At 38.1% G+C, this 26233-nt stretch overlaps 1 protein-coding gene across 3 annotated transcripts; it reads right to left on the bottom strand.

Moving 5' to 3' along the window:
* Positions 1-4068: 4068 nt before the first annotated feature.
* mst1rb (macrophage stimulating 1 receptor b) lies at positions 4069-25990 on the bottom strand. 3 transcript variants are annotated; one of them, XM_077203828.1, is made up of 21 exons: positions 25570-25990; positions 22647-23940; positions 18453-18629; positions 18243-18365; positions 17934-18104; positions 17016-17176; positions 16139-16277; positions 15875-16011; positions 15090-15269; positions 14886-14985; positions 13036-13254; positions 12602-12748; positions 12347-12500; positions 12120-12212; positions 11214-11426; positions 10565-10645; positions 9980-10161; positions 9634-9743; positions 8511-8676; positions 8271-8407; positions 4069-7303 (listed from the first exon to the last, which is right to left on the bottom strand). In XM_077203828.1, exons 2-21 carry the CDS (start codon positions 23847-23849, stop codon positions 7072-7074), a joined length of 4125 nt encoding a protein of 1374 aa, XP_077059943.1. In that variant the 5' UTR covers positions 23850-23940; positions 25570-25990; the 3' UTR covers positions 4069-7071. The 3 variants fall into 3 exon arrangements, with proteins under 3 accessions (XP_077059943.1, XP_077059942.1, XP_077059944.1); XM_077203827.1 differs by having other exon boundaries at positions 15090-15254; positions 25570-25686; XM_077203829.1 differs by lacking the exon at positions 12120-12212.
* Between the last annotated feature and the right edge of the window lie 243 nt (positions 25991-26233).

The raw sequence follows: 26233 nt of genomic DNA, 5'->3' as shown, positions 1-26233 counted from the left end.
GGTGGCTCGAGAATGCAAACCATGAAATAGGTTCCAAGGTACAAGTCTTGAAGGCTTTCACAGGGGAGAGAGTAGTTGACACTTCAGGACTGTGTGGTCGTCGCATACGGCCTGGATCCGGTGGACTGCGGTAAACCTCGGGATAAACAGAGAGACTAATATTAGCGTAGACGCCATCCTTCTTATGATGTAACAAGTACATCAGAATTAATGGGAAGTGTTCCCTTTTCCTGCTGACCTAATCTATGCAGCCTAACATTGAATCTATAGGGGCCAGTTATTCAAAGGTAAACTGATCGGATTTTGGTTATCGGATTGGATCAAATCTTGAAAATGGGTTGTTCAAAAGGGAAAGAATGAGTCTGAAATCAGATTAGATCATGGAATCCAATCCTAGTTTTAATCTGGATCAAACCTTCAGTTTGTGTTGTTCAAAACTTGTCAGTATGATTTGGATAACTTTGATCCAAAAAAACAGGATTATCCTGATCCCAACAGGGGAAATGTAGTAAAACTTTAAAATTGGTCAAATAATACTTTTGTATCATTTAGTGTATATATACTTTTATTTATATTTTGCACTTGACTTGTGTAACCGTTGTAACAGTGATAAAGTAGATAAAGTAGACATAGGCTACCTATAAAGCTATTCAGTAAAGTAAAAATAAAAATGATCTTGTCCCCATGAAATAATCCCCCAAACAGATTTCAATAACAAACAAAAATAATATAATTCCATTTTTCTGTCATTCATCCCCGTATATTAATTTCAAAGAAACAATCATTAGAGATGAGCCTGTCAAAAATAATTTCTAACAATTGCATACTATACATCCAGTCAGTCCCGCATTCAAAAAAAGTTTTAAGATGTTTTCAAAATATCCACAATGTATATTTGTTTTTTATTTGTTGTGGCTCAGATGAGGGTTCATAAAAGAAATTTATGAATGGAAGTGGATGTTTTTGTTATTTTTGTGTTTTGTCTCAAAATAAGAAGCATTTACAGTGACTCCATGTTGGCTCTTCTACCTGTTCTTTACATAGCTAAAGGATATGTTGTCCCATTTAGAGCACTGGTAATCCGGATTTGGTAATCTTGAAAACTGTGTATCTGGATAAGGGTGATCCAGTCCAATGTTGCTTTGAAAAACCGGCATAAAAGTAAAACGGATTGCCTGATCCTGAATAAGAAAAAATGGGATTTCCAAATCCGGATCATTTTGATCCAGATTAAATATTTTGAACAACTGGCCCTAGAAGTCTATAATGTGTTATGTGTATGCTAAGTCAAAGAGATGTGTTTTTAGTCTAGATTTGAACTGACAGAGTGTGTAAGAGCTCATGTACTGGGGAGCTAAACCATTTAGTGCTTTATAAGTAATCAGCAATATTTTAAAATGTATACGATGTTTAATACGGAGCCAATGCAGTGTTGACAGAACTGGGCTAATATGGTCATACTTCCTGGTTCTGGTAAGAACTCTAGCGGCTGCGTTTTGGACCAGCTGTAGTTTGTTTATTAAGCGTGCAGGGCAACCACCCAGTAGAGCATTACAATAATCTAGCCTTGATGTCATGAACACATGAAATAACTGTTCCGCAATTGTCATTGAGAGCATATGATGTAATTTAGATATATTTTAAAGATGGAAAAATCCAGTTTTACAGATACTAGGCACGTGACTTTCAAATGAAAGATTGTTATCAAAGAGCACACCCAGGTTCCTAACCGACGACGAAGACTTGAAGTTTTTTGTCCAATAATTAGAATCTCTGTTTTTTCAGAATTAAGTAGAAGGAAATTACTAGTCATCCATTTTTTATATCAGCTATGCATTCCGCTAATTTTGGGAATAGGTAAGTTTTGTTAGGGCATGAAGAAATATAGAGCTGAGTATCATCAGCATAACAGTGAAAACTAATGCCATGCTTCCTAATGATATCTCCTAAGGGTAGCATGTACAGAGTGAACAGCAACGGTCCTAGTACGGAGCCTTGTGGTACACCATACTGAACTTTTGATCGATAAGACATCTCTTAATTTACTGCTACAAACTGATAACGGTCAGATAAGTATGATTTAAACCATGCTAATGCAATTCCACTAATGCCAACATCATTTTCAAGTCTATTTAAAAGAATGCTGTGGTCAATGGTATCAAATGCAGCACTAAGTAACACTAATAGAGAGATACAACCACGATCGGATGATTAGAGCAAATCATTTGTGACTCTGATGAGAGCTGTCTCAGTACTATGGTACGGTCTAAATCCTGACTGAAAATCCTCGCAGATGCTATTTCTTTCTAAAAAGGAACATAGTTGTGAGGATACTGCCTTTTCTAGTATCTTTGACAGAAAAGGTAGATTCGAGATTGACCTGTAATTGACTAATTCTGTAGTATCAAGTTGCGTTTTTTTTAACAAGCGGTTTAATCATAGCCAGCTTAAAAGTTTTTGGTACGCATCTTAATGACAAAGATGAATTAATGATATTAAGAAGAGGGACCTCTGGAAGCATCTCTTTCAATAGCTTAGTCGCTATCGGGTCTAATATACATGTTGTCGATTTAGATGATTTAAAATTCTAAACCCTACATTATGGGAAAAAAATGTCCCCACAAAGATGGCAATATCCAAAATCCTTGTCCCTGTAGGGACATTTATATGCAAATATGCAAAATATTTGCATATGGATATTTTACATCCATATGCAAAACAGCTTATAAACCATATTAAGTTTTTTTTTTTTTTTTTTTGCAAATGTAAAAATGCAGAAGGTTGTCTGTGGTGTGTAGGTTTAGAGTTAGGAGATATACAGTTTGTACACTATAAAAATCATTATGTCTATGGAATGTCCCCATAAAGCATGAAAACACAACGTGTGTGTCTGTGTTGATCTAAATCTGAGCTGTTAGAACATGATGAAAGGGTTCAAGGCTGCAGGTTGTGACTATGCGGCGAGAGCAGCCTGTCTACAGCTCACTATTCATCTCACCCAGTAGGAATTTTTTTCTCTCTCTCTCTCTCCCTCACACACACACACACACACACGCACACATACACACACACACACACACACACACACACACACACACACACACACACACACACACACACACACACACACACACACTTTTGACACTGGTGCAGATATGAGCTCACAATCAAAGGCTGCATCTTCTGGGAATTTACTTTGGTTCTTTTATCTTATAACAGAGGAAGTGAGCGAGGGACATAGGAGGGAAAAACAACGTTATGATGTTTGTTTCCCTCTCTGTTTTATTTGTATTGGCTTCTGTTGTTGGAATGAGACTTACTACCTCTGAACCTTGAGTTCTTTGTGGCTTTTGTCGACTTGGATCTCTCTTTTTATTCTCTACATGCTTCTGTCTGACACTGTCGGCCAACAAGTTTTGCAATTGTACAGTCAATTCAGTATTGCAGATTTTATAGTCAGTGCATTAAAAGTGAATAAAGGATATGCATGACAGAATAACACAGTGACTAGGAATCAATTAGTAAAACTACTATACAGTGATATTGAAAGACACACACTCATCTCTCTAAAAACAAAAACAAAATCACATTGCTTTGAAAATGATTATTGGACTGAAAGCTGCATAAGTATAAGAGGGAATCATAATTTTTGTTTTATTCATTTTGCTGCAAACTGAGAAAAGCGCATCCCATATAATATTTGCCCCATCACGAAAAGGCTTTTAGTGACCCCTAGTGTTCTCTTCTAGCACAAGCTCAAATGTAAAGTGTGTTCCCTTTTATGATTTTACATACTTTTTTGTACCCCACTTTAATATGCAAAGACACATATAATTCCGGTTATATCGGGGTCATAGTTTACTCCAAAAACAATCCTGTCCAAACAAAAACTGTACAATGCATAGACCCCTTGTCATTACATCAGAACAAAACCTTTGTTAATACAATGTATAAAAGCATTTTGGTTTTGTTTGTCATTTCCAGATGCCAATAACTATTTAATAAGTTCTTTGAAAAAAAAAAAAGTATTACCCAAGATAATTCAAGTAAACACTAAACCCTGGAACCTTTGGCAAAATTGGATTTTATTTAGAGATGTGCGTCATAGATGTCAAATTCTCACTCGTTTCTACAGGCTCTATAACTGCAGCATGGTGATATATTCAGTTCAACACCTTTCAGTGCTGACTCATCCCAAACATTGTGCACTCAATCCCTTTTCTGTACAAGCATCTGATATAATCACACAACAAACACAAGTCCAGGCTCACTGATTACTACCCATCTTTAAAATTAAGTGGTGCAGATATAGGCCTATATATACTGTACACATAGGAAAATACTGAAAATTACTCACATAAAAATGTAGTTGTTTCATAAATAAAATATACATCCTCTACAACTGAAATGAATTCTAATGAGGACAGTGCTCGAGTGTGAAACAAATGTGTTAAGTGCTGTTACGGTCACTGCTGACTTGATTTCAAAGTTAATCACTTCAAAAGCTTCATTAACAATACTGCACATACAGTACAAGACCAAAAATATACTAACATACAGTTTTCATACAGTATTTTGGCTCTATTACGAGCGTTTTGCCCTGTTATATGCAAAATATAACGTCATATGATATTAACTACACATAAATGTAACTTAGTTTGATTGCATTGGTATACTGCACATTTTGATAAATGCAGTTCTGTCATCACAACTCTCAGAGTGTTTGGCATGGTAATGGGTATGATGATGTTGATATATTTGGTCTTGGCGGAATAGATCTGCTACACAAAACATACGTGACGCGCTGCTGTATGTATGCAAGAAATGCTGCTGCTGTACAATATTGCGTACATTACCCGTACCAGATCTAGACAGGTGGAGTTGGAGAAGGTGGAGGGTTTCTGAAAGTGTGCTGCACTGCTAAGGCAAATGCTAACCAAGTATTTGAAGGTTAAGGACGCAAGCTCATTAGCTACAGATACAGCAGGAACCAATCAGCTGTGCCCTATAGAGAATGATATGAATATGTTTTATTATAAAAGCCTAATAGGGGCTTTTGCACCGGAGGAACGTTTTCATAGTTCCTATAACTATTGGTGGAAGTACCCGCTTTTTGGCGTGTTCGCACAGGGAACGATTTTAGTTATAGGAATGACTTTTGGGGGGACTAAATTAGCTCCTACTTAAGACTAGGTTTGAATGCTGCCTTCACGTGTTATCGGAAATGTACTACTTCCCACTTCTGAAGTCGTGAATACAAGCTCGTCGCATTCAAGTGCTTTGTTAGCGAAATGAACCGGAATCATTGAGGACACCAGGTTTATTCTTTATTCTATATATTATTGGGAATATCTTATTAAAGCCAAAATGATAATTTAGCGTCCAATATTCACAACCATATAAACATTCACCGCGCTATCTAGATAGTCAGCTTGCTGACGATTCTGGAATTTCGGTCAAACACAGGGTATTTTCGCTGTACAATACGCTTCAAATTATTATTCATATATGTAAATATGCATTACTTTAAATGACAAGACAAGGCAATGTAGCTGTTGTGAAAAATGAATAAAGAGTAGCAGTCACAGTAGCAATCGTACTCCCCTCCGCCAGGTTTAAAGTTTAATGCCCGCATAACTAGGGAACTTAGGTATCAAAACAATGCGAGATTTCCAGAGGTAAATATGACTTATGAGGGTATTCATGTCCAATTTTTTAACTAGGAAACCCATATTTATAATAATTCTGATAGCACATGAAGGCAGCATAACCTAGCACAAAAGGAACAACCAGTGACGTGAGTGTACGCTGACTGGTCGAACACATGCGAAACACCGGTACCCGCCATTTTTAAAAAAGCTATGTAAACACACACAGTTTATAGATTTACTCCAATAATATGGAAATACCGCCGAAATCCAGGCACTTCTCAACCTTTAAGCTAAGGAGGAAATCCAACGTGACTTTGAAGGGAACAAGCGAAACATGATTGTGTATTTCTCCTCAGATAGAGACACTGGGCATCAACCACAAGCCAAATGCTATAATACTTTTTCATATACTGTTTACATTATTTCTACTGTTTACTTATCTAATATAAACTAAGGAAGACGTTCTCAGCATTGTCAAAATAAAAATCCCACATAACAACCAGAACGACAGGACGTAAGTAGAGTTTCTACTGGCAGTTCCCTGGGAACCTGGGTAGCTAGTTCCTATAACTGAGTGCAAAAGCCCCTATTAAATCCATATACTGTGCACCAGTATGGATACGGTTAAAATAGTACTGTTTAAGTAGTATTCTAGCATGCTATTTAAAGAGGCCACATTATGCGCTTTTACAAAGTCTAGATTTTGTTTTTGGGGTCTACTAGAATAGGTTTGCATACTTATATGTTCAAAAAGAACTTTATTTTTCACATATTTTACATTGTTGTAACACCTCACTTCCCAGTCTGTCAGTAATGCTCTGTTTAGTTCCTGTCTCTATGAAGCCCCTCTTTACGAAAAGAACAATGTGCTGATTGGTCGGCTGGACCAGTGTGATTGGTCAGGGCGTGTGAACTGCTTGGTCTGAACTGCTTCGGGCGTGTTTCGTAAATGTCACAACCCTTACCATAACCGCAAGTTTCAACACTACTAATGCATTCGCAACTTTTTTTTGTGTATGCCTTTGGGTGGGAATTATGATTAAAATTAGGGATATTGTGACGCGTACGTTACCAGAAGAAAACTCAAGACTACAATCGAGGCGTTTCAGGGAGTTCAGAAACAGTGCTTACTGATATAGAGAAGAATTCCCTTGATGGTGGACTTTGTAACTTTGCAGACCTTTGTCATGCTCAAACAGCAACATTACACACTAAAGCAAAAAGCAAAATAAGTCCTCTTTAAAGCACAGTCATTAGGTGTGTAGTGTGTTCGTATGCTTTCGAATCGCTCTCGCGGTACTTTGATGTCATACACCGATCAGTCTGCGCAGCACCACTTCAAGTCGAACACACCTACTGCCTTGTCAGCAAGGCCGTGAAAAATACTCAATTTTTAGTGAGTATCAAACCAGTTAGCCAATCAGCTAGAGACTGAGTCTGCATCATCTGCATCTGACGAATCATATTCATCGGCAGAGTCTGTTAGAGCGGGGTAGGGCCGGGGCTGGTCCAGATTGACGTATGTGACCTTCAGGCTGATGTAGTGTTCCCCCTCCAGGCTGGACAGGATACTCATTACAGCAGACACTAGTGTGGAGAAGGTTGGTCTCTTCTCAGGGTCGGGGTCCCAACACTGTAGCATAATGGCAAACCTGCAGATAGAGAGGTGAGGGTCAGTCATCTCTCAACTGGCTCACCTCAAAACTATACACAAACTATATTTGCAAATCAGTCATCTGACATCATAGTAACCCCATATGAACTTGAGTCAAACACATTCACAGTTTCCATGGCTGAATTTCACCACCCGTCATGTTTTCATATCCTGTTACAACACTCTGAGTCACTAACCATTCCTTAAATTATGACAGTGTTCCAGTGTTTCCAAATCTGCCCTTTAAAACATAGTTCTGTTGTTCAATATAATTTATGACTGGAAAAAGCTCTGTCAATCATATTAGAGAAGAACTAACTGTTGTGTGTGTATATGGGGCTTCTGTAACTATATCCAAGAAAAACAAAGGTAATACTTTTGTTTTGCTTTAAATATCTAAAAAAATATATAAATGTATAAAAAACATATTTTGTTATCATGGATCTCTTTCAGAATATTCCCAGAAATATTTTTCACAGTTTAACTCTGGCTAAGTTGGGTTAGTGATTGCTGGAAATTTCTCAAGGTTTACAACATTTTGCAGTGTCACTTGGGGAACATAAAAAACTATGTTGGTTTTTAAATATTTCCCTCTGTCTGGAAGTGAATGATGATTAACTCTCTGAGTGTAGTGCTTGAGGTGATGGATAATTGAAGGGACATTCACAATAACCTTTCGATCGACCTTTTCCACCGCTCTGAATACTGAGTAAGCTCTAAACCCTCTGAACCTCAAATGGTGGAAAAACACTAAACGGACTGACAGCTACTTAAAACCATTGAAATTCCAAAAGGCCATGTCACTCTTATGCAATGTCTAAAAACAAATGAAAGAATGGAAAACAACTGCAGAATAAAACCAGCCCGTGTAAGCCAAACCTTCTACTATACACCAACATTATCGATCAACTAAGAAAATTAAGTTGGAGTATAATTGCATCCTGTAGAAAAATAGAGAAACTTACAAGGGACCTGGACAATACTGTGGCTGAGGCAGCCGTCGTCCCTTTAAGAGGTAATGTGTGACATCATACGGGTCAACTTCAGGGTACGGGCTGGCTCCTCGTGTGAGCATCTCCCACATCAGAACCCCAAAAGACCACTGCAGTCAAAGACAGAATAAAAAGTTGAGAAGAAACAGTGTATATTAATACTTTCTGTAATCCAGTAGTTAAACCTAAGCACATTTCATTTTCATATCTCACCACATCTGACTTGGTCGTGAACTTCTGCGTCTGCAGGCTCTCAATGGCCATCCATTTAACAGGTAATTTGGCTTTCCTGTGATCCTGGACGCTGTAGTACTCTTTCTCAAGCACATCTCGAGCCATTCCAAAGTCTGCTACCTTTACAGTGTAGGATTCATCAAGCCTGAGAGAACATTGGTTGAGTCAGTGCCAAATTCACAATTGCACTTTGAACTTCACTGTGCATTTACATACATAAGAAAGATTAGTTGGTATAGGTGGAGTAAAATAGTGCATAGATGTTCTGACAAAAATTGGAGCTTTGCAAGCTGACTTTTTATCAGTTTGGAGCCCAAAAGGCCCCAACATACTAACGGCGTTCTTATACTAAGTTCTTTTTCCTTCTTAGCTTAGGGGTAAAAAGATTTAAAACGCAGTTTTATGCTGTTAGCAAACATCATGATGCCGACTACAATGTTGACAGCGGAGTTTAGATTAATATGGTAATATGTGCTGCGTGCTTTCCTCTCAATAACAAAATAAACACAATAAAAATGACAGCGGTGACTCGTAACTCGACTCGACTCTCTCGTGAACGCATGGATGGACGTTACCGGAAGCTAGTGATTACAGTTTATAAAGTTATAATTATGGATATTTTTCTATGTTTTTTCTATATTTTTCCATTAATTTTATGGATTGTTTTCATTAACCCCCTGAAGCGTATGGATTACTTTTATGATGGATGGATGTGCTTTTATGTGGGCTTACAAAAATGGTACCATTCACTCCCATTATAAAGCTTGGAAGAGCTAGGATATTTTTAATATAACTCCAGTTGTGTTTGGCTGAAATAAGAAAGTCATATACACCTAGGATGTCTTGAGGGTGAGTAAATTATTCTATAATTTTAATGTTTGGTTGAACTGACCCTTTAATCAGAACGGACCAATAGTAGTTTGAAGGTGTTTTCCAGTCGGAGTGAACTTTTATTGAACATTTGTTTGGCAAGCGGTTTCAAACTCCCGAATCCGTTTGGGCCGGATTTTGTTCCAAAATGACGTCACATCAGTTTGTTCTTCGAATTCGCTTGAAGTATTTCAGGGCCTTAATTCATAATCGTTGTGCGTTCAAAACTCACATGCAATTGCGTGCCGCTAGATCCCGGTGTACGAATTTCTTTTGTGCCAGATACTCCATTCCTTTAGCAACCTGGAGCCCAAAGCCAATCAAATCCTTAACTGTGGGATTCTAGGATAAGACAACAAGAATATATAAGACTCAATTAAAAATTAAAAAAACAGACACAGTGAGTTTGTGTAATTTTTGGCAACATCACTTCCTGGAACTTCTATAAGGTTATCAGCAGTGCAGGAGGTCATGTTGTGAAATCCATCCACAAATACAAACCTGTTGTGCAAAGCAATGGTGTAAGGCAAAATACATAACATATTTGATGTGTCTGAGATCACGTTCTCGCAACTGACCCTCTTCTCACAGCGAATGAAGTGACGCAAGTCTCCGTGTTTCATGTAAGGTAAGACCACCAAGGGAAGTCCCTCTTCGGGAAGCAGGATACCCAAAAGAGAGAGAACATTACTGTGATGAAATCCCTTCATCAGAATGCCCTCTTTCAGAAACTGCTCCACTTCTTCCACATCTGTTATTCCTACCAGAGAGAAAAAAACAGTTGTCATGCAAGCCTTTATATTATATATTATTAAGTCAAATTGCATTTAGAGATTTGTCTTCTAAAAAATTATATTAGACCCAGGATGTTGTTTGAAAACAAATGTTTTTAATATTTTGGAAGGATTTTTTTTTTTTTTCATAAACTACTATGTATGCATTTGGCAGACACTTTTATCCATAGCAACTTGTATTGCGTTCAAGGTACGGTAGACATTTACTCAGTTATTGCATTCCAGGCAACAGAAACACTGCAAACAGCTAGCCAATTTAAAGCTCACAGCTCATTGTGAGAAATAAATGTTTTTCATCAGGTAGTTCATCCCAAGAGTGCAGTTCAGATTTTCAGGAGTATCTCTATGAGCCATTGAGGAGTTTCTTACTGTTGAGAGATTTTACAGCACAATGGATTTCTCTGTTGTTGTGGTCAGTGAGGTAACCATGGTAAACTGTGCCGAAGTGTCCTACGAAAAAAAACATGTTTATTAATCTTCAAATTCAAATTATGAACTTATTACCTTTTTCAGTAATTGCATTTTATTGAGAAATGAAGCAATATCAAGTTCTAAACCCTGGAGTTTAGGCTCAGTTTTTTTTTGTTTTTTTTTTTTAAAGAAATCAATACTTTTATCCAGAAAAGATGCATTCAATTAATTAAAAGTGACAGTAAAGACATTCATAACGTTTCAAAAGATTTCTATTTCAAATAAATGCTGTGCCTTTGAACGTTCTTTAAAATTATTTTAAATTATCAATAACCGTTTCCACAAAATTAAAATCAGCATAATCAGCATATTGGAATGCTTTCTGAAGGATCATGTGACACTGAAGACTGGAGTAATGATGCTGAAAAATTCATCGTGGCACCACTTGAATAAATTACATTCTAAAATGCATTAAAATAGAAAATAGTTATTTCAAATGATACTGTTTACTGTATTTTTGATCAAAAATCTTATCGACCCCAAACTTTCTAATGCAAATATATTGAACTTATTTGCAGCATTCAGCCTATTTGATTTCTAAGAATACCCTTTCCGATGATCTGGTGGTGGTGAACCTTGAGCATGGAAGCTGGGATCAGCACGTCCTTCACCTCCTCCAGAAGCTCAGGGCGGAAACTGGTGATGGAGATCTTCTCTGGGGGCATGAGTGGGGTCAGGGTTGTGTCCAGGGTGCCTGTGTAGGCCAGGCCGGGGAACGCCACAACCCCAGCGGGTGCAATGATGGTTGTGACGGGCAGTTCTACAAGAAGCAAAGAAAAAATGGAAGCGCTTGCGTTTTTTTTTTTTTTAGCCGTCAAGTAAATGTGTAGACCTAATATTTCATGTGAACAGAAATTAGGGTTGATTGCATTGGTATACTGCACATTTTGATAAATGCAGTTCTGTCATGACAACTCTCAGAGTGTTTGGCATGGTAATGGGAATGATGATGTTGATATATTTGGTCTTGGCGGAATAGATCTATGATGCAATAATGCTATGAGCAATAACGACCCAATCATGGACTCTTAAGCATTCTCCTATTTAAATTTTTTTCTGGCCAGTAGTGTATACATGTGTTTATATATGTGTACCCACAGGGTAATAGAAAGCATTTAGCAAATAAAACATGAAAGGAAATGTTCTGTGCTCAGTTTTTCCCCAAGACAGCGCCCCCTGATGGTCAGAGTGACCTCTTTATAGGATACATACTTTATTTTAAAGGTATATTTAATAATATATATATATATATATATTATTGTTCTTGCACATGGAATTAGAATCAGAACCGAACCAGAACTGTTCCCCCATCCCTAGTAGAAACCATTAAATTATATATCTAAAACTTATATTGAAAAATATTTCATTAAAAAATATGAGAACGCTGATAATTCAGTGATTGATAATAATGATCTTTTTTTAATTGGTTGCTGATGTGAAGGTGTCGTCTCACCACGTCTGTAGTCTCCTAAGGGACATAAATCCACACTATTATTACGCGAACGACTGTGGGAAAAATAAGACAGACGACTTTCTGCCAGCGAAGCTGTGGATTTAAAAAAAAAATAATAATATTGATAAAATCGAATCTTAACTTTGCTTGCTAAGATGTGTAACTGAAAAATGTCTGACCGCAAAATAAGACTTGGCATTGCTTAAATGAAAGGAAAATGTGCTCACCTTTTTTCTGCTTCCTCAGATGTTTCAGCACAATGAAGGCCATAACCGCACCAGTGACCAGAGCTGCCAGTATGCCAAGCACAATACCCACCATATAGTGGTTACTGACCAAGATTACAGTGCCAACATTATGTGTGTACCCATTAACTGTAACCTGGCATGAGAAAATACTGATGTCAGAGTAAGGTTGTATTTGTAGGTTGTGCTTTGGCTAAAGACAAGGTAAAAGATCTACACATACTTTCAAGCACTCACCTTCACAGGTAAACCCTCACTGGGAATAGTGATATTATTAGGGATCCTGCATGTGATCTCATTATCTAGAACTTTAGCACCACAGTCAACGTCTCCAACCGTCATCGTGATTGACATGCAAGAACTCACAAGGTTCAACTTCTGATGCTGCGTCATAAGAAAAAAAAGTTGTATAAACACAAACAGTGTCTTTATAGTGAAAGATATTACTAGTGAAAATGATTTATCTTTAAATATGATTTGGCTTTTAAAATGTTCAAAATTCTAAAATCCTGTTTGATAATAATCCTGTTATTTCCAGGTTTTTAAATGTGGTTTCAGACTTTTTGATCCCATAAAACTGTATCAAGGCATACATTAAAAGATGATTGAGAGTGAAAAAAGTCACAGCAGCAATGGAATAATGTGATTTAATAATGGAAGTCTCTACATACATGCAAGGACACTTCATCAAACCCAGGGTAGAGTCTCAGTATGTGACCTTCAGTCTCAAACGGGATGGGTCTGCCATAGGGGTGGTAGGAGAAGTCTTGTTTCCACAGGTCAAGCACTCCGTCCATGTCGAACGAGAGCTCGCCCTCTTCGGTCTCATCTCGATGGAAGACGGGGGTGATGCACTCCATTCGGGTGGGTTTTGCTTTACCCCTGCACTCCTTCAGAGAACAACAGTACAGAACAAATATAAAACAAGGCGAATGTCAGGTTGTGCCATCTGTCCTGTATGTTCGCTTTGATGCTGCAATCTGAAAACACTAAAGCTGCAATGCAAACGTTAAGATTTAAAACAATTTAATCTTTCATTTATAATCGCAGCTATCGGTGGAAGAAACAACATGAAAAGAAGAGAAGAGAAGAGACAACATGAAAGTGGTACATGCTCTGAAGCCACCAAGTTGCATTGTTTTTGTGATCACTAAGGGTGTGTTCACACTTGACAGGTTTGGTTCGATTAAAACAAACTCTGGTGCGATTTTTTGTTGTTGCAATCTTTAGGTTTGGTGTTAAAAATGACAGAGTGAACTTCTTTTCTTTTTTGGTCTGGACCAAATGAACCAAGAGAACCGAACTACAAGTGTGAACACACCATAAAGAGAGTAGGTAGATTCATCCAACTACACATATAATCTTTAAACAGAAAATAAATAAAGAGAGCTGGACTCTAAAACTTGTAGCTTTAAAGAAGTAATTTCATACATTTTTAAACCTTTATTAAAATGTATTATAATAAATAATAATTTATTAATACCCCGAAAGCCACATATAAAGTTTTTCTTTGTGCCAAAAATCATCATCATTTCGTTTTTAAAGTTATCCCATTTTTGCTAATTAAATTGGCTGCTGTGCCTTTAAGACGATTATATGATTTGAAATGAGATACAGGGCTTTGAAAACATGCAACTGAAACAGATCTGATCTGAAATGTAAAAATAAAGTCATTTCAAACACTTAGATTATATAAGATGTGCAGAGCTTTAGGAGCTACACTGCTAGGAACCACACAATGTTTGACTAGTTTTACCAGTGTGTAGGAATAATATTATCTATCCTGCTACCTTCTTATTCCCTCACCATGACTGTCTGGGCTAGATTTCAGTTTATTCATGACAACTCTCTGAATAGTTTTAGCATGTTATTAAATATGGAAATGTTAATGAATTTAGCCTTGGGGGACTAGATCTAGTACAGTGCTGCTGTTGATTATTGGTGCTGCTCTAGAGCAAGTACGGACTTGCTAATGCTAATAGATACACAGACTGCTGTGAGCAAGTAAGATGCGCTTAAATAAAATGCGTAAATAAACATACAGTAAATCCCATAGCAGATTTAGGCAGGTGGAGCTGGGAGAGCTGGAGGATTTCAGAGGAAGTGTGATAGTGGGTTGCAGAATAGCTTACAGTAAAAAATGAACCACACTATTTAAATAGCAAGCGATCTTATTGGCTGCAGTAACAGCAGAGGAAAATCAGTTTGTGCCATGTGGTAATAATGTGATTGCTTGTAGTCTGCATGCAATGAACCAATAAGCCCGCGTCCTTAAGAGTTTCATGACTGAACTAGATATTTAATGTTCTTAAATTTTTTTAGAATTAACCGTTTTTCCATCCTACTGTAGCTTCAATAAATCTTTTTGAACTTTTGAGTTCTGAAAGTTACAGAATCATGCAATACATTTTTATTTTAGACTATTAAGCAATATTCCTCATGATATATGACCCCTTTAAATAAACAAGGCAAAAGATCAGTAGTATCAAATATCTCAAGAGCAAAAGTTTACAGTTCATACAGTGGAAACAGGCTTGAGGTGGCTTTCTTTGGGTTTAAAGTAGACAACAGTTTTGTAGACCGAGTCCAGATTTCGTCCTTCAATGATGATTCTTGACCCACTGCAATTCAGCAAGATAAAATGTTAGACAATCCATATTTTTTCTGAAAGCTTTTCTCAGTTGCCAATAAGTAAACAACTTATAACTTCCTGCATCTACAGTACCTGTCAAAGCTGCAATCGGGCAGCACCGCAAGAATCTCAGGGGTCTTTTTGTAGCGGAAGACGTTAGTGGTCACAACACGGGACTTATCGATGTAGACACGGAGCACCACGTCCTTCACCTCCGTCACAGGCTGAGAGACACATACGATGGAGGACAGGTTTCCTCTGGCCACAGATACACTAAAGCATGAACACCATTACGTATTGTATGAAACTGTGCATTTTAGACCTGGCCAACAATTACATGCATTTACATTCTTTATGATACATTTCACACATTTTGCAAAACAATTAAATTAACCATAACTGTAATATATTATATACATGTAATACGATTCAAAAGTTTGGGGTCTTTCATTTTTATTCAGCAAGGACACATTAAATTGATCAAAAGTGACATAAAAGACATTTATAATGTAATTTAAATAAATTCTGTTCTTTTGAACTTTCTACTCATCAAAGAATCCTGAAAAACAAAAACATTGTTTTCAAGATTTATAATAATATTGTTATTTTAAATTTGAATAATGTTTGACAATAATACTATTTTTTCTGTATTTTTTGATTAAATAAATGCAGCCTTCGTGAAAATTTGAGACTTATTTCAAAGACATAAAACATTTTTTTTTTAAATTGACATTTGTTACATTTTGGAAAGTTAGTGCACATTATTTTAATATCATAAATTGTGTTTTAGGCATTTTCACACAAAAAATGATTTGATATAATTGGCAGTGCCTCTTCAGGCCACCAGTTGAAGACTGATATAATGGATGCACACACACCTTCGGATTGGACATGTTTCTCCATCAAGTGTAACTTTCCTGTTCTTGCCAGAGTCCAGATAAGGACCTGTGATGGTGATGAGGGTTCCTCCGTCCACCGGCCCATAGTCAGGTTGAACCTCAGTGATGTTTGGAACCTGGTGAAAAAAGGATGTTGAGCAAAGGTAATTAATTGTCAACATACTTGCTGATGATTATTCCTTAAAAAAAATCAAGATGACAAGAAAATGCATGCTTTGCTTGTGTAACGAATAAACGAATTACCACAAAGGTGAATCCAGGCATCTCTGCACTTCCTTCAATAGAGTAACGGCCCTCCACTCGGCCCTCGTGTACTTTTGCTGTGATGTTCACTGGTTTAAAAAGTGGCTCTGATGCCCCAGAGCGGATCTTACACAATAAGCTGGACAGAAAAATGACCAGTTACCTGACTTAAACACTTACCTTCATTCAACCATGTAAAATTTAACCAAAATCTTTCTACTTTCCATGAGCGTACAAAATCTATTTGCAAATATTCATGTGAAAATGAAGCCTAACGGCCTAATGACTTTTTCAACCCTATTTATTCAATGTGCAGTTAAGATTGAGTGAATTTGACAAAGGTTTTATACAATTTATATATTAAGTTTGAGGTTAGTAAAATTGTTTAATGATTTTTTGAAAGAAGTGTCTTATGCTAACCTAGGCTACATTTATTTAATTAAAAAATATAGAAAAACAGTGAAAAATTTGTCCTTTTCAGTATCATAACAACAGTCTTCAGTGTCACAAGATTATTCAGAAATCATTCTAATATGCAGATTTGCTGCTCAAGAAACATTTCTCATTATTATTATTATCAATGTTGAAAACAGTTGTGCTTCTTGATATTTTTGTGGAAACAAATCTACATTTTTCAGGATTCTTTGATGAATAGCAAGTTAGAAAGAATAGCATTTATTTGAAAATAATTTTTCAACAAAGTGTAAATTTACACAAAAAACTTTGCATGCATTTAATGCAATCTTGCTGAATAAAGCATTAATGAAAAAGTCAACAACAAAAAAATACTGCCAGCAAAGTTTACCAGTAGAGCGTAAGTAGATCCACTTTTATTGTTATTCATCATCTGTAAGAAGAGCAAATCAGGAATACTTACTGTGTGTTGTTGCTTTTGTGAGGCTGGACCACACAGGCGGTCTCACCCAGCTTCACCTCATGGGTTCTGGTCGTGATGGCAGGTCGCAGGGGCGACTGGAACTCCCATCCGCACAGAGTCATCTCACTCTGACCATCAGGGGGCGCTGTCTTGGGGAAAAACTGAGCACAGAACATTTCCATTCATGTTTTATTTGCTAAATGCTTTCTATTACCCTGTGGCTAAACATATATAAACACATGTATACACTACCGGCCAGAAAAAAAATTTAAATAGGAGAATGCTTAAGAGTCCATGATTGGATCATTATTGCCGTGATGATTATGTTTCTAGCATGTTATATGTTTGGCAAAAGTTCTTCTAATCCTAATTGATGGAGTGTGTAGCTTTTCATTTCTTAAACAACCATATAGGAAGGCACATCATGGCCATATTACAGGATGACAATGTCAAGATTCATCAGGCTCCAATTGTGAAAGAATGGTTGGGAGGAGCATGAAGAATCATTTTCACACATGAATGAAAGTCTTTGGGATGTGCTAGAGGAGACTTTACAAAGTCTGCTTTTGCGTTATTTATTATACAGTTATTTTGTATATTTGTATGTTTGAGTCTGCTTACGACTCTTACATTGACAATACAAGAACTTGACCAAAAAATTATGGAAATATGGAATATTGCCATGATGTGTCTTCCTAGTTCCTACATGGTTGTTTAAGAAATGAAAAGTTACACACTCCATCAATTAGGGTTAGAAGGACTGTTGCCAAACATGTTACATGCTACAAACATCATAATAATAGCAATTATGATCCAATATAAATCCAAACAGCAACTTTTATATTTATAAATGTATCCATTCTTTAAATCTACAGTCTTGTTGTAGACCGTACGATTAATTTTCAAATGATATCTCACCTCTGTAATGCCGGGCGGGCATGACTCATTTCCCCAGTATCCCCTGCACTCAGAAGCCCAGGTGCACTGACCCGAGCACCAGCCACACCCCATGAACTTTGGTGCGGTCAGGCACATGGCACATGTAAGGAAGTGCCGGCAACCTGGACCTCTCTGAGGCACCTGAATCATCTGCCAGTTATGAATATAGAACTTTGATTAGCCCAAAGAAGGAATAAAGCCATGTCCACTTGGAATATTTCTTGGATACTGCATACTAATTAAAACGATTTATGTGAAATCATGGTTGGAACTTTATCTGGATCATACCTTATCTCCAACAACAAACAGTAGATGGTCTGGCGAGAGAACCGCTGCGGTAGAAGACACCTTCTGGTTCTCTACAAGGGAGTAATTGGCAAAGATGACCGGGCTGGACCTTCTCAGGACAAGCTGTGGTGTGAAAAGAAAAGAGGTTGATACAGTATAGTGATAAATCAAACTGGCATAGCTAGCAACTGTCTTCTTTCTGATCCACACCTGCAGCAGTCTCCCATCTGATGTGCCTATATGAGCCACTGTCTTGTTCTCGATGCCGGTGACCAGTATAGACGTGAGCAGAACGCCTCTCATCTGTCTGTTGAAGAGGTCTACTCTGTAGTACGGCTGAGACACCAGGGTGGGCTGATCTCTGCAGGTCATATTGTGCTCCATGCTCTGATCACACATATGCAAGAAAACAAACAGAGTTGCACTGCTGTATTACAGATATCTGTTTGTCTGTCTTTATAATAGATGCTCCGTGGTACAACATCCAAAAGTTAGACATTTTCACCAACACTTTCATTCATTTTCTAAAATCAGTCATTTACCCACACACAAAAGATATTTGTATGTTTGTAAATAAATAACTAGAATGAACATAACATGAAAATAACATTTGGGATGTTATAAAAAGGAAGAAAAAACACCAATCCTCATTCACGCAAAATACACAGGAACGTAATAACTGTAATTACTATGCAAACTATACAAATAAACCAACAGACTCGTCAAGAATTCTTCGAACCCGTAGCGTGGCGGCCTGTACACAGCCAGCCAGAATCTTTCCGTCTCAACCACAGCCAGTTGCTGCTCCTCTCTGCTGCTTCAGATAAGTTCTTTACTGTGCGACGCAACTTTTGGCCACTGAATCCGACGTCTTTGAGGAACCGGGTTGTGGAGTGTGCCACAAAATCCTCGACAACCCACTTCCACTGGATAAACCCGGACTCTCCATCCTCGCTGTTCTGCTTCAGTGGCCAGCTGAGCATACCGCAGTTTCTTCCTCTGATATGCCTCATCTACAGCATCCTCCCATGGCACTGTTAACTCTATCAGTTGAACAATGCGCGCTGATCCAGACCACAAAACAATATCTGGTCGGAGGTTAGTGGTGGCGATCTCAGGTGGAAAAATAAGCCGTTGATCAAGATCAGCCAGCATTTTCCAGTCCCTAGCAGCTTCCAGTTGTCCTGGGCGAGAATTGGTTTTAACACCTTTTCTTGGTGGTTGCTTGCCTGGGCGGAGGAATATTGTCTTCTGTGTGTAATGTTTTGCTCGAACAGGTGGCAACTTATTGGTCATGTTACGCTTGTCTTCAATGCTAAAGCCAAACATCGGAGTAATTGGTCATGGCGCCAAGTAAACCGACCTTGGCTAAGAGCCACCTTACATCCTGTCAAAATGTGCCTAAATGTGGCAGGTGATGAACACAAAGGACAAGAGGGATCCTCTCCTACCCAGAGGTTTAGGTTCCTTACTGGCCCAAAACCCCTCTTCCATGCTGTACCTGTTGCACGGTATCACTAATTTGAAGGGCAGCCTTTGCCTCTTCCACGGATTTCTTTGCTGACCACTTTCTACCAGTTTTTAACACAGGTGCTGCCTCCCTTACACATTTGTCGCTTGACTCTACTAAGGTAATTTCCAGTCTGACCTTGGCGCACTTAAACTCCTCGGTTAAAGCAGAGACTGGCAGCTGCAATATTCCTTTACTATAAAGTCCCACTCTGCTGAGGCAGCGTGGAACTCCCAACCATTTCCTGATATATGAACTTATTACGCTTCCAGCTTATCCACTGTTGTCAAAGAAACCTCGTACACAGTCAGTGGCCACAGCAACCTCGGCAGTAGACCGAACTGAAAGCACCAGAGTTTTAGTTTGCCTGGTAGAGCGCAGCTGTTTATGCTCATCAACCCTTCCACTGCTTGTCGTCTAACTTCTCCCAGTCAAACTGTGTCCTTTAGATCCCCATCGTACCATCTCCCAAGACTCTTTATTGCTTTCTCAGAAACTGTTGGTATTGCCTCACCATGAAGGCAATGAAGGTAATGAAGAATGTTTTATCTACTACCTTGCCTTTAATTATCGAGATGATCCTTGATTTAGAGGGCTTAAATTACATTCGTGCCCATTCAATGTTATCGGTTAACTTACCCAATAACCGATTAGTGCAGGCTACTGTTGTAGTCATGGTTGTCATGTCATCCATGTATGCTCTGATTGGTGGTAGCCATAACCCAGAAGCCAAGCGCTCTCCTCCTACTACCCATTTTGATGCCCTAATGATTACTTCCATTGCCATGGTAAAAGCCAGTGGAGAAATTGTGCATCCTGCCATTATTCCAACCTCTAAGCATTGCCATGTAGTGCTGAATTCTGGAGTTGAGAAACTAAATTGCAAATCTCCAAAATATGCTTTCACTAAATTTGTTATTGACATCGGTACCCTGAAAAAAATCAAATGCTGCCCAAAGAAGCTCATGTGGCACTGAACCATATGCATTTGCCAAATCCAGGAATGTCACATGGAGCTCCTTCCTCTCCTTTTTAGCTGATTGAATTTCCACTTAGGTGCACAGACCTCCATTTGGTATTCTGGTGGATTGATAGGTGGGATGTCTGATGGAATTGACATAGGCTCGTGCCTTTTTGCATCTGTATGCGTTTTCTCCAAATATCTCTCTAGCTCAACCCTAGATGCTTTTAAAGTGCCGAATTTGACTAAATTTGAATGGGTCTTTATAGAAATTAGCCCTCGCACGCTCCTTTTTGTAGCGTTTCCGTAGGCGCTCAGCTCTGCGTAATGTTGCAAGCTTATCTTTTATGTCCCTTTGTAAGAGATTGAGTCCCTCCTTCTGACTTTGTTCTGCTCTTTTCCATTGCTTCCTCAGCTGTCTCCTTTCTCTAACTAACCCTTCAATTTTCTGCTGCCGTCTACACATTCCAGGAGTAGTTTGTACTTTTTCCTTCCTTTTTCCTAAAACACTTTACCTTACAAGGGCATTTCTTCCATTCACTTTTTAATGTTCCAAAACATTCCACAAAACTGAAAATTAGACTTTTAATGCTTTCTATAATGAAAATAAATCAAGTTAGCATATCCTGTAAGTGGCTGAGATTGTTTTCTAATAATCCTGCTGTGATACAGAGCAGGGGGAACATTAGATTTAAGCAAGTTATTTAACAGATGTTAGATAGTCTAGCAGAAGCAGAGCTATTGCAGGCTTGAATAAGAAATATACATAACAGAAAAATATTTTTTTAAACACACACTCACACACAAAGCAAAGCAGTCTACTTAAGAATCTTGTCTTAAAAGGCATGATGAAACTCAAAATGATGGAAGCACAAAAACTGGATGTTTTAAAGTGTTATTTTGCCAGTAGGCCAAGCAGGTCACTGTTTTGCAAGTCTGATTCAAGTTTTAAATAATTTCCAAGTCATGAGTAATGTCTCAGACGATCAGACTCACAAAAAGCACATCCCCCAAAAAAAACAGTGACTATAATGCAATATCAACCTCATAAACCTTTTAACTATCTTTGACTATCTGTCTGAACCAACTGTCCAGTGGGTGCCAAATGGCTTTGCAACTGTGTTTTTCCCAAGAATTCTATTGGACTACAATAGTTGCTTTTAATTCCTGCATTTACAAAAAATGTTTTTGTATTTTGTGTGCATGTGTATTGTATAAGTGCAACACTTAATAAGTGCTTGAAAAATAGATTGCATCTCTGAGCTTCAGTGTAAATAGTTACAAAGGATTTTTATATGGTTTCTTCAATCAGACCACGCAGTTATTGTTTTATGAGTGTAGTGCATTCAGTGCCATTTTTACTCTATATAGAAGTTGAAATCCTAACAAACACAAAGACATGAGACATACAAGCAAGTGACTTATGACCCAGACTGTGGTCACTCAAACCATTTTACAACAAAATACCACAAAAAAAAGAAGCAAGCCAATTGAAATACCTTTAGGCTTTTCTTAAGGTGGCAAAGTACGACATTGCCCACTTAGAAAGCTTTGCAGGTCTCAATGTAAAACAATAACATGCGAAATGAGAGTGTGTAATTGGAACAGACTGAAGAAGGAAACAATTAAAGCCAACATTTGAAAAGTTATGATGGACAAGAAATGCTATCCACAGCCATTTCTTAAAACCACACAAAAAGTCATGTGGTAAAATTAAAAATTATAATTAAAAATCAAAACAGTGTGGCATTTACATGTTTATTTGTGGTGCTTAATTGCAATTTTCCTTTAGAAGTCATAGATTGTTTTCTGTGGTAATCGACAGTATGTCGCGGATGCTTTCCATAAAATTGGTTCAAAATCGTACAGAATTTACAGTAGGTTGTTGTGAACAAAAACAAAGGGGTAAATAAATAAGCTGAAATGCACCAACCTCGTGTGGGCAGCTCTCACAGGGCTGAAAATGGCAAAGGCCTCTGGAAAGCTGCTCTGGTCCCGACTTGCAACAGTCCTCCACTCCATCATCTATTGCTGTGTTTACTGTATCCATCGGAAATGCACAAAGTGCCGAGTCATCTTCTGGAACACCCGAGTCATCAGTTACAGCGAACACACCGTACAAGATATCATCCTCTTCTTCAGCACCCAGCTCATCGGCGAGCTCCCGTCCAGCCTTCCCAAAGTGGGCCGCTTGAACCACGTTGTAGACCACGTCTTTGAAAGGTTCGCTGACGTTGCTTCTCCGTCGCCGTTTGGGTTCAAAGCGACATTCTAAAACAATTTCACGATACCGTCGCATCTCCCACTCGTGGCGTGGTAGACGGCCTAGTCTTGTTTGAAAGGGCGAAGTGTCCAAGTCGGTTCTCTCACGTTGGACAGACAAGAAGTAGACAAAGTCCTGCGTGTAGAAGCTGTAGATGTACTCAATGCTGTATGTCTGCCATAGAGCAGGCAAAACCGTCAACCCTCTAACGTCGGTATAAAAACCATCCTCTGTTGCAACTGGTCGGCGTACGGAAATGGACATGCGACCGTATTTTTGAGTCACGCTGCTGTTCACTGTTGCTGCGACAAAGAAGTAAACCGTTTGACCCTCTTCCACCATGGAGACTTTAGTTCCCAAAGGACTAGCGAGGCAATCCGGACAGAACTGCAGAGAGTTGAACTTCTTCCGGAATAAACACTTTGAAGGTCCAGGAGGCTTTCCATTTTCATGGAGTTGATGGAAATAGCAAACTCCATACTGGGAACTTCCACACGAGTACAAGTACATCAGGAACGTGTCTAGGAGCAACACCTCATTGTCTGTGTCCTCAAGGAAGGGATCTCTTGCGATATCACACAAATTGCATATCTCACACTCCGGACTGGCCACCGGTCCCGTACGGAGTTCCCACAGCTTGCCTAGAGTGATGTTCACTGCCTCGATGACGTTCTGAGAGGCCACATAGACCTCTTGGAAAAGGGAGTTGGTAACTATGTTCTGGATGGGATTGCGGGTCTGAAAGTAAGTCATGGGGTACGGAACCGAGAAGTCCACAGCGATGGGGGCCGTTGGGGGACAAGTGTCTAATGCAGAGGACATTATAGCCTGTATCCAGACACATGTCACCAGATGAGTGGCCCAATGGACCATGTCCACTCCAGGGTGAAAAAAATGGCTGTAGTGGGTTTCGGTTACCTCCAACAGGGATCTGTCAGAGAAGACATCCTGAAAACAGGAAGCCCTGAGAACAGAACAAATGCAAAAGAAGCTTTATTTAAAATAGTTAATCAATAGCTCAGACAAAAAATTATAATTCTGTCATCATTTAGTCATCTAACCCTAACTTATATTAATATTAGCAAGTAATACTAATTACTAAGTGATCCTACTATCTTAAAATAAAGGTTTCAGAATCTAAATTATAATAAGATGACATAAACAATGTCTTATTGTAATGGAGGGAAAGATTTCAATGACCGCAAATAATTCTGACATCAGTAAGTCTATAAACACCAACAGAGGTTTTGACCATTCATGTCATTCTGTACCAGCAGCTTTAAGTCATTAAAGGTAAAAATAGATATGTTGTACAACTCTGAGGCAACAGAATGTTCTATGTAATATTTCTTGGTTTTCCTCTGAGTTATTTATTAACAGAGCTCATCACAATGTTCTACAATCCAATCCAATTGACATTCTTGTCACAACCTAGACGTGCTTTTTTGAGCAAAAGTTGCAAATGGACTGTTCCGCTTTTCAGTCAAGCGCCTTTTAAAGTAACAAATGAACTAATTACTTTTCAAAATCGTGCCACAGCATTTGCACCGGGGCACAGAATGCATTACATGTATAGAATTTATTAATCTTTAGGGAAACAATGTTTCTTTAACACAGATCTCGACCGGAGGATAGTGACCCAAAAAATAGATCACATGTCTCTTTTGATAACTAAGCAAATAATCACCATATAACGACACATAGTTAGGACAGAAATCTGAAAAGGCAGGCTTATCTCAGGCTTATCAACTTTTAAGAGATCCTCCTGCAAAACTACAAACAACTATTATATATATATATATATATATATTCAATAACTTTGGTCCAGGCTTGCATGACTGCCCCAGTATGTGCTATTTAAAACATACCTGTGTCAGTAATATTTGCATTAAAAAAATAAAGTAAAATAAAAATCAGTGTCCCCAAGGTTGTAGAATATCTGAAATCCAGGCTGCTCTATCAAAGTGAAGTTTGCTTAATTTGATTTATTTGTATATTCATAAGGATAGTCATGAAAAGATTATTACATTTGTATCAGACAAGAGATATCGCCTGATCAATCATTTTAATGCTTATTCGGTTAGTTTATTAATAAATTAACAAAACATATTTGTGATGCTCTGTACCTATGAATCTAATATTCTTCTTGCCATGTAAAAATCCTTAGAATTATTAGTGACAAAATTTCAACAGAGATAAAGTTGGCTTGACGCTTGATATTAGTTTGATGTTAGATATTAGAGATTGGGCTTCGGAAATCTTCAATCGTTGCCGATTTAGCATAATGACAAGAAACATGTTTTGTTCGATTATTTATTTTTTATAATGTAGACCAGAACTCACAACGTTTTATGTTTTTAATCTGCGTTGAGGTATTGCAAATGATAGATTTTATAATGTAATGATGCAGGATACGGACCGTCTACAAAGTAGCTACAAAACGAACAAAAGACAATTAATGATACTTACAACGACTTTTTACAAGACAAGTCTTGTAAATAACTAATTAATGATAGGCCTATTTATTTTTTTAAATTATATTTCAATCAATTTTTTAAGATAAACACTAAACAGACAATAAGAACACACTAACCTGTTAGTGATGATGGTGATGATAAAATCTCAGGACAGATCAATAACTGCATTTCCAACTCTAAATGTGTAAACACTTCCACGAGTGAAAACAATGAAAGAAAGGTAACAACTTTCCAAATATATTACCAGAATAAACTGACTTTCGTTTATGCATCAAACCAGGTAAAAAAAAACTTTAGAAATACATGATTAGAGAGCTGTCTTTGTGTTTTGAGCGACTGCCTGTTAGGTTTGAAGCACGAGCGCCACTGACTGGAACTGATAGGCCCCGCCCAGAAATAAAACGGAATGAACGCTGCTATGGTGAAGGCATTGCTCATTAATATTATTTACGCCACGAAAATAATTACGTGTTTACGTAATTAAGAGGCTTGTTCGACTTGAACCGGCGCTGCGCAGACCGATCGGTTGATGACATCAAAGTACCGCGAGAGCGATTCAAAAGCATAAGGAGCCGTCTGCTCTCTAATCGCTCTCGCGGTACTTTGATGTCATCAACCGATCGGTCTGTGCAGCGCCGGTTCAAGTCGAACAAGCCTATTATTTACAGACGTTCATAATAACCTTCTAGTCACGTGATCTAATGAATATTAATAAGACAATCCTTTGCCATAGTAGGGCAGTTACTCCTTTGATGAATAGAATTAATAAATATCTCGCAC

This window comes from Siphateles boraxobius, unplaced genomic scaffold (assembly GCF_051911475.1).
Source record: "Siphateles boraxobius isolate OS27281-9 unplaced genomic scaffold, OSU_SipBor_1 5, whole genome shotgun sequence".
NCBI classification, from domain to species: domain Eukaryota; kingdom Metazoa; phylum Chordata; class Actinopteri; order Cypriniformes; family Leuciscidae; genus Siphateles; species Siphateles boraxobius.
Note: the sequence above shows the minus strand (reverse complement) of the source record. Positions and strands in the feature narration are given on the sequence as shown.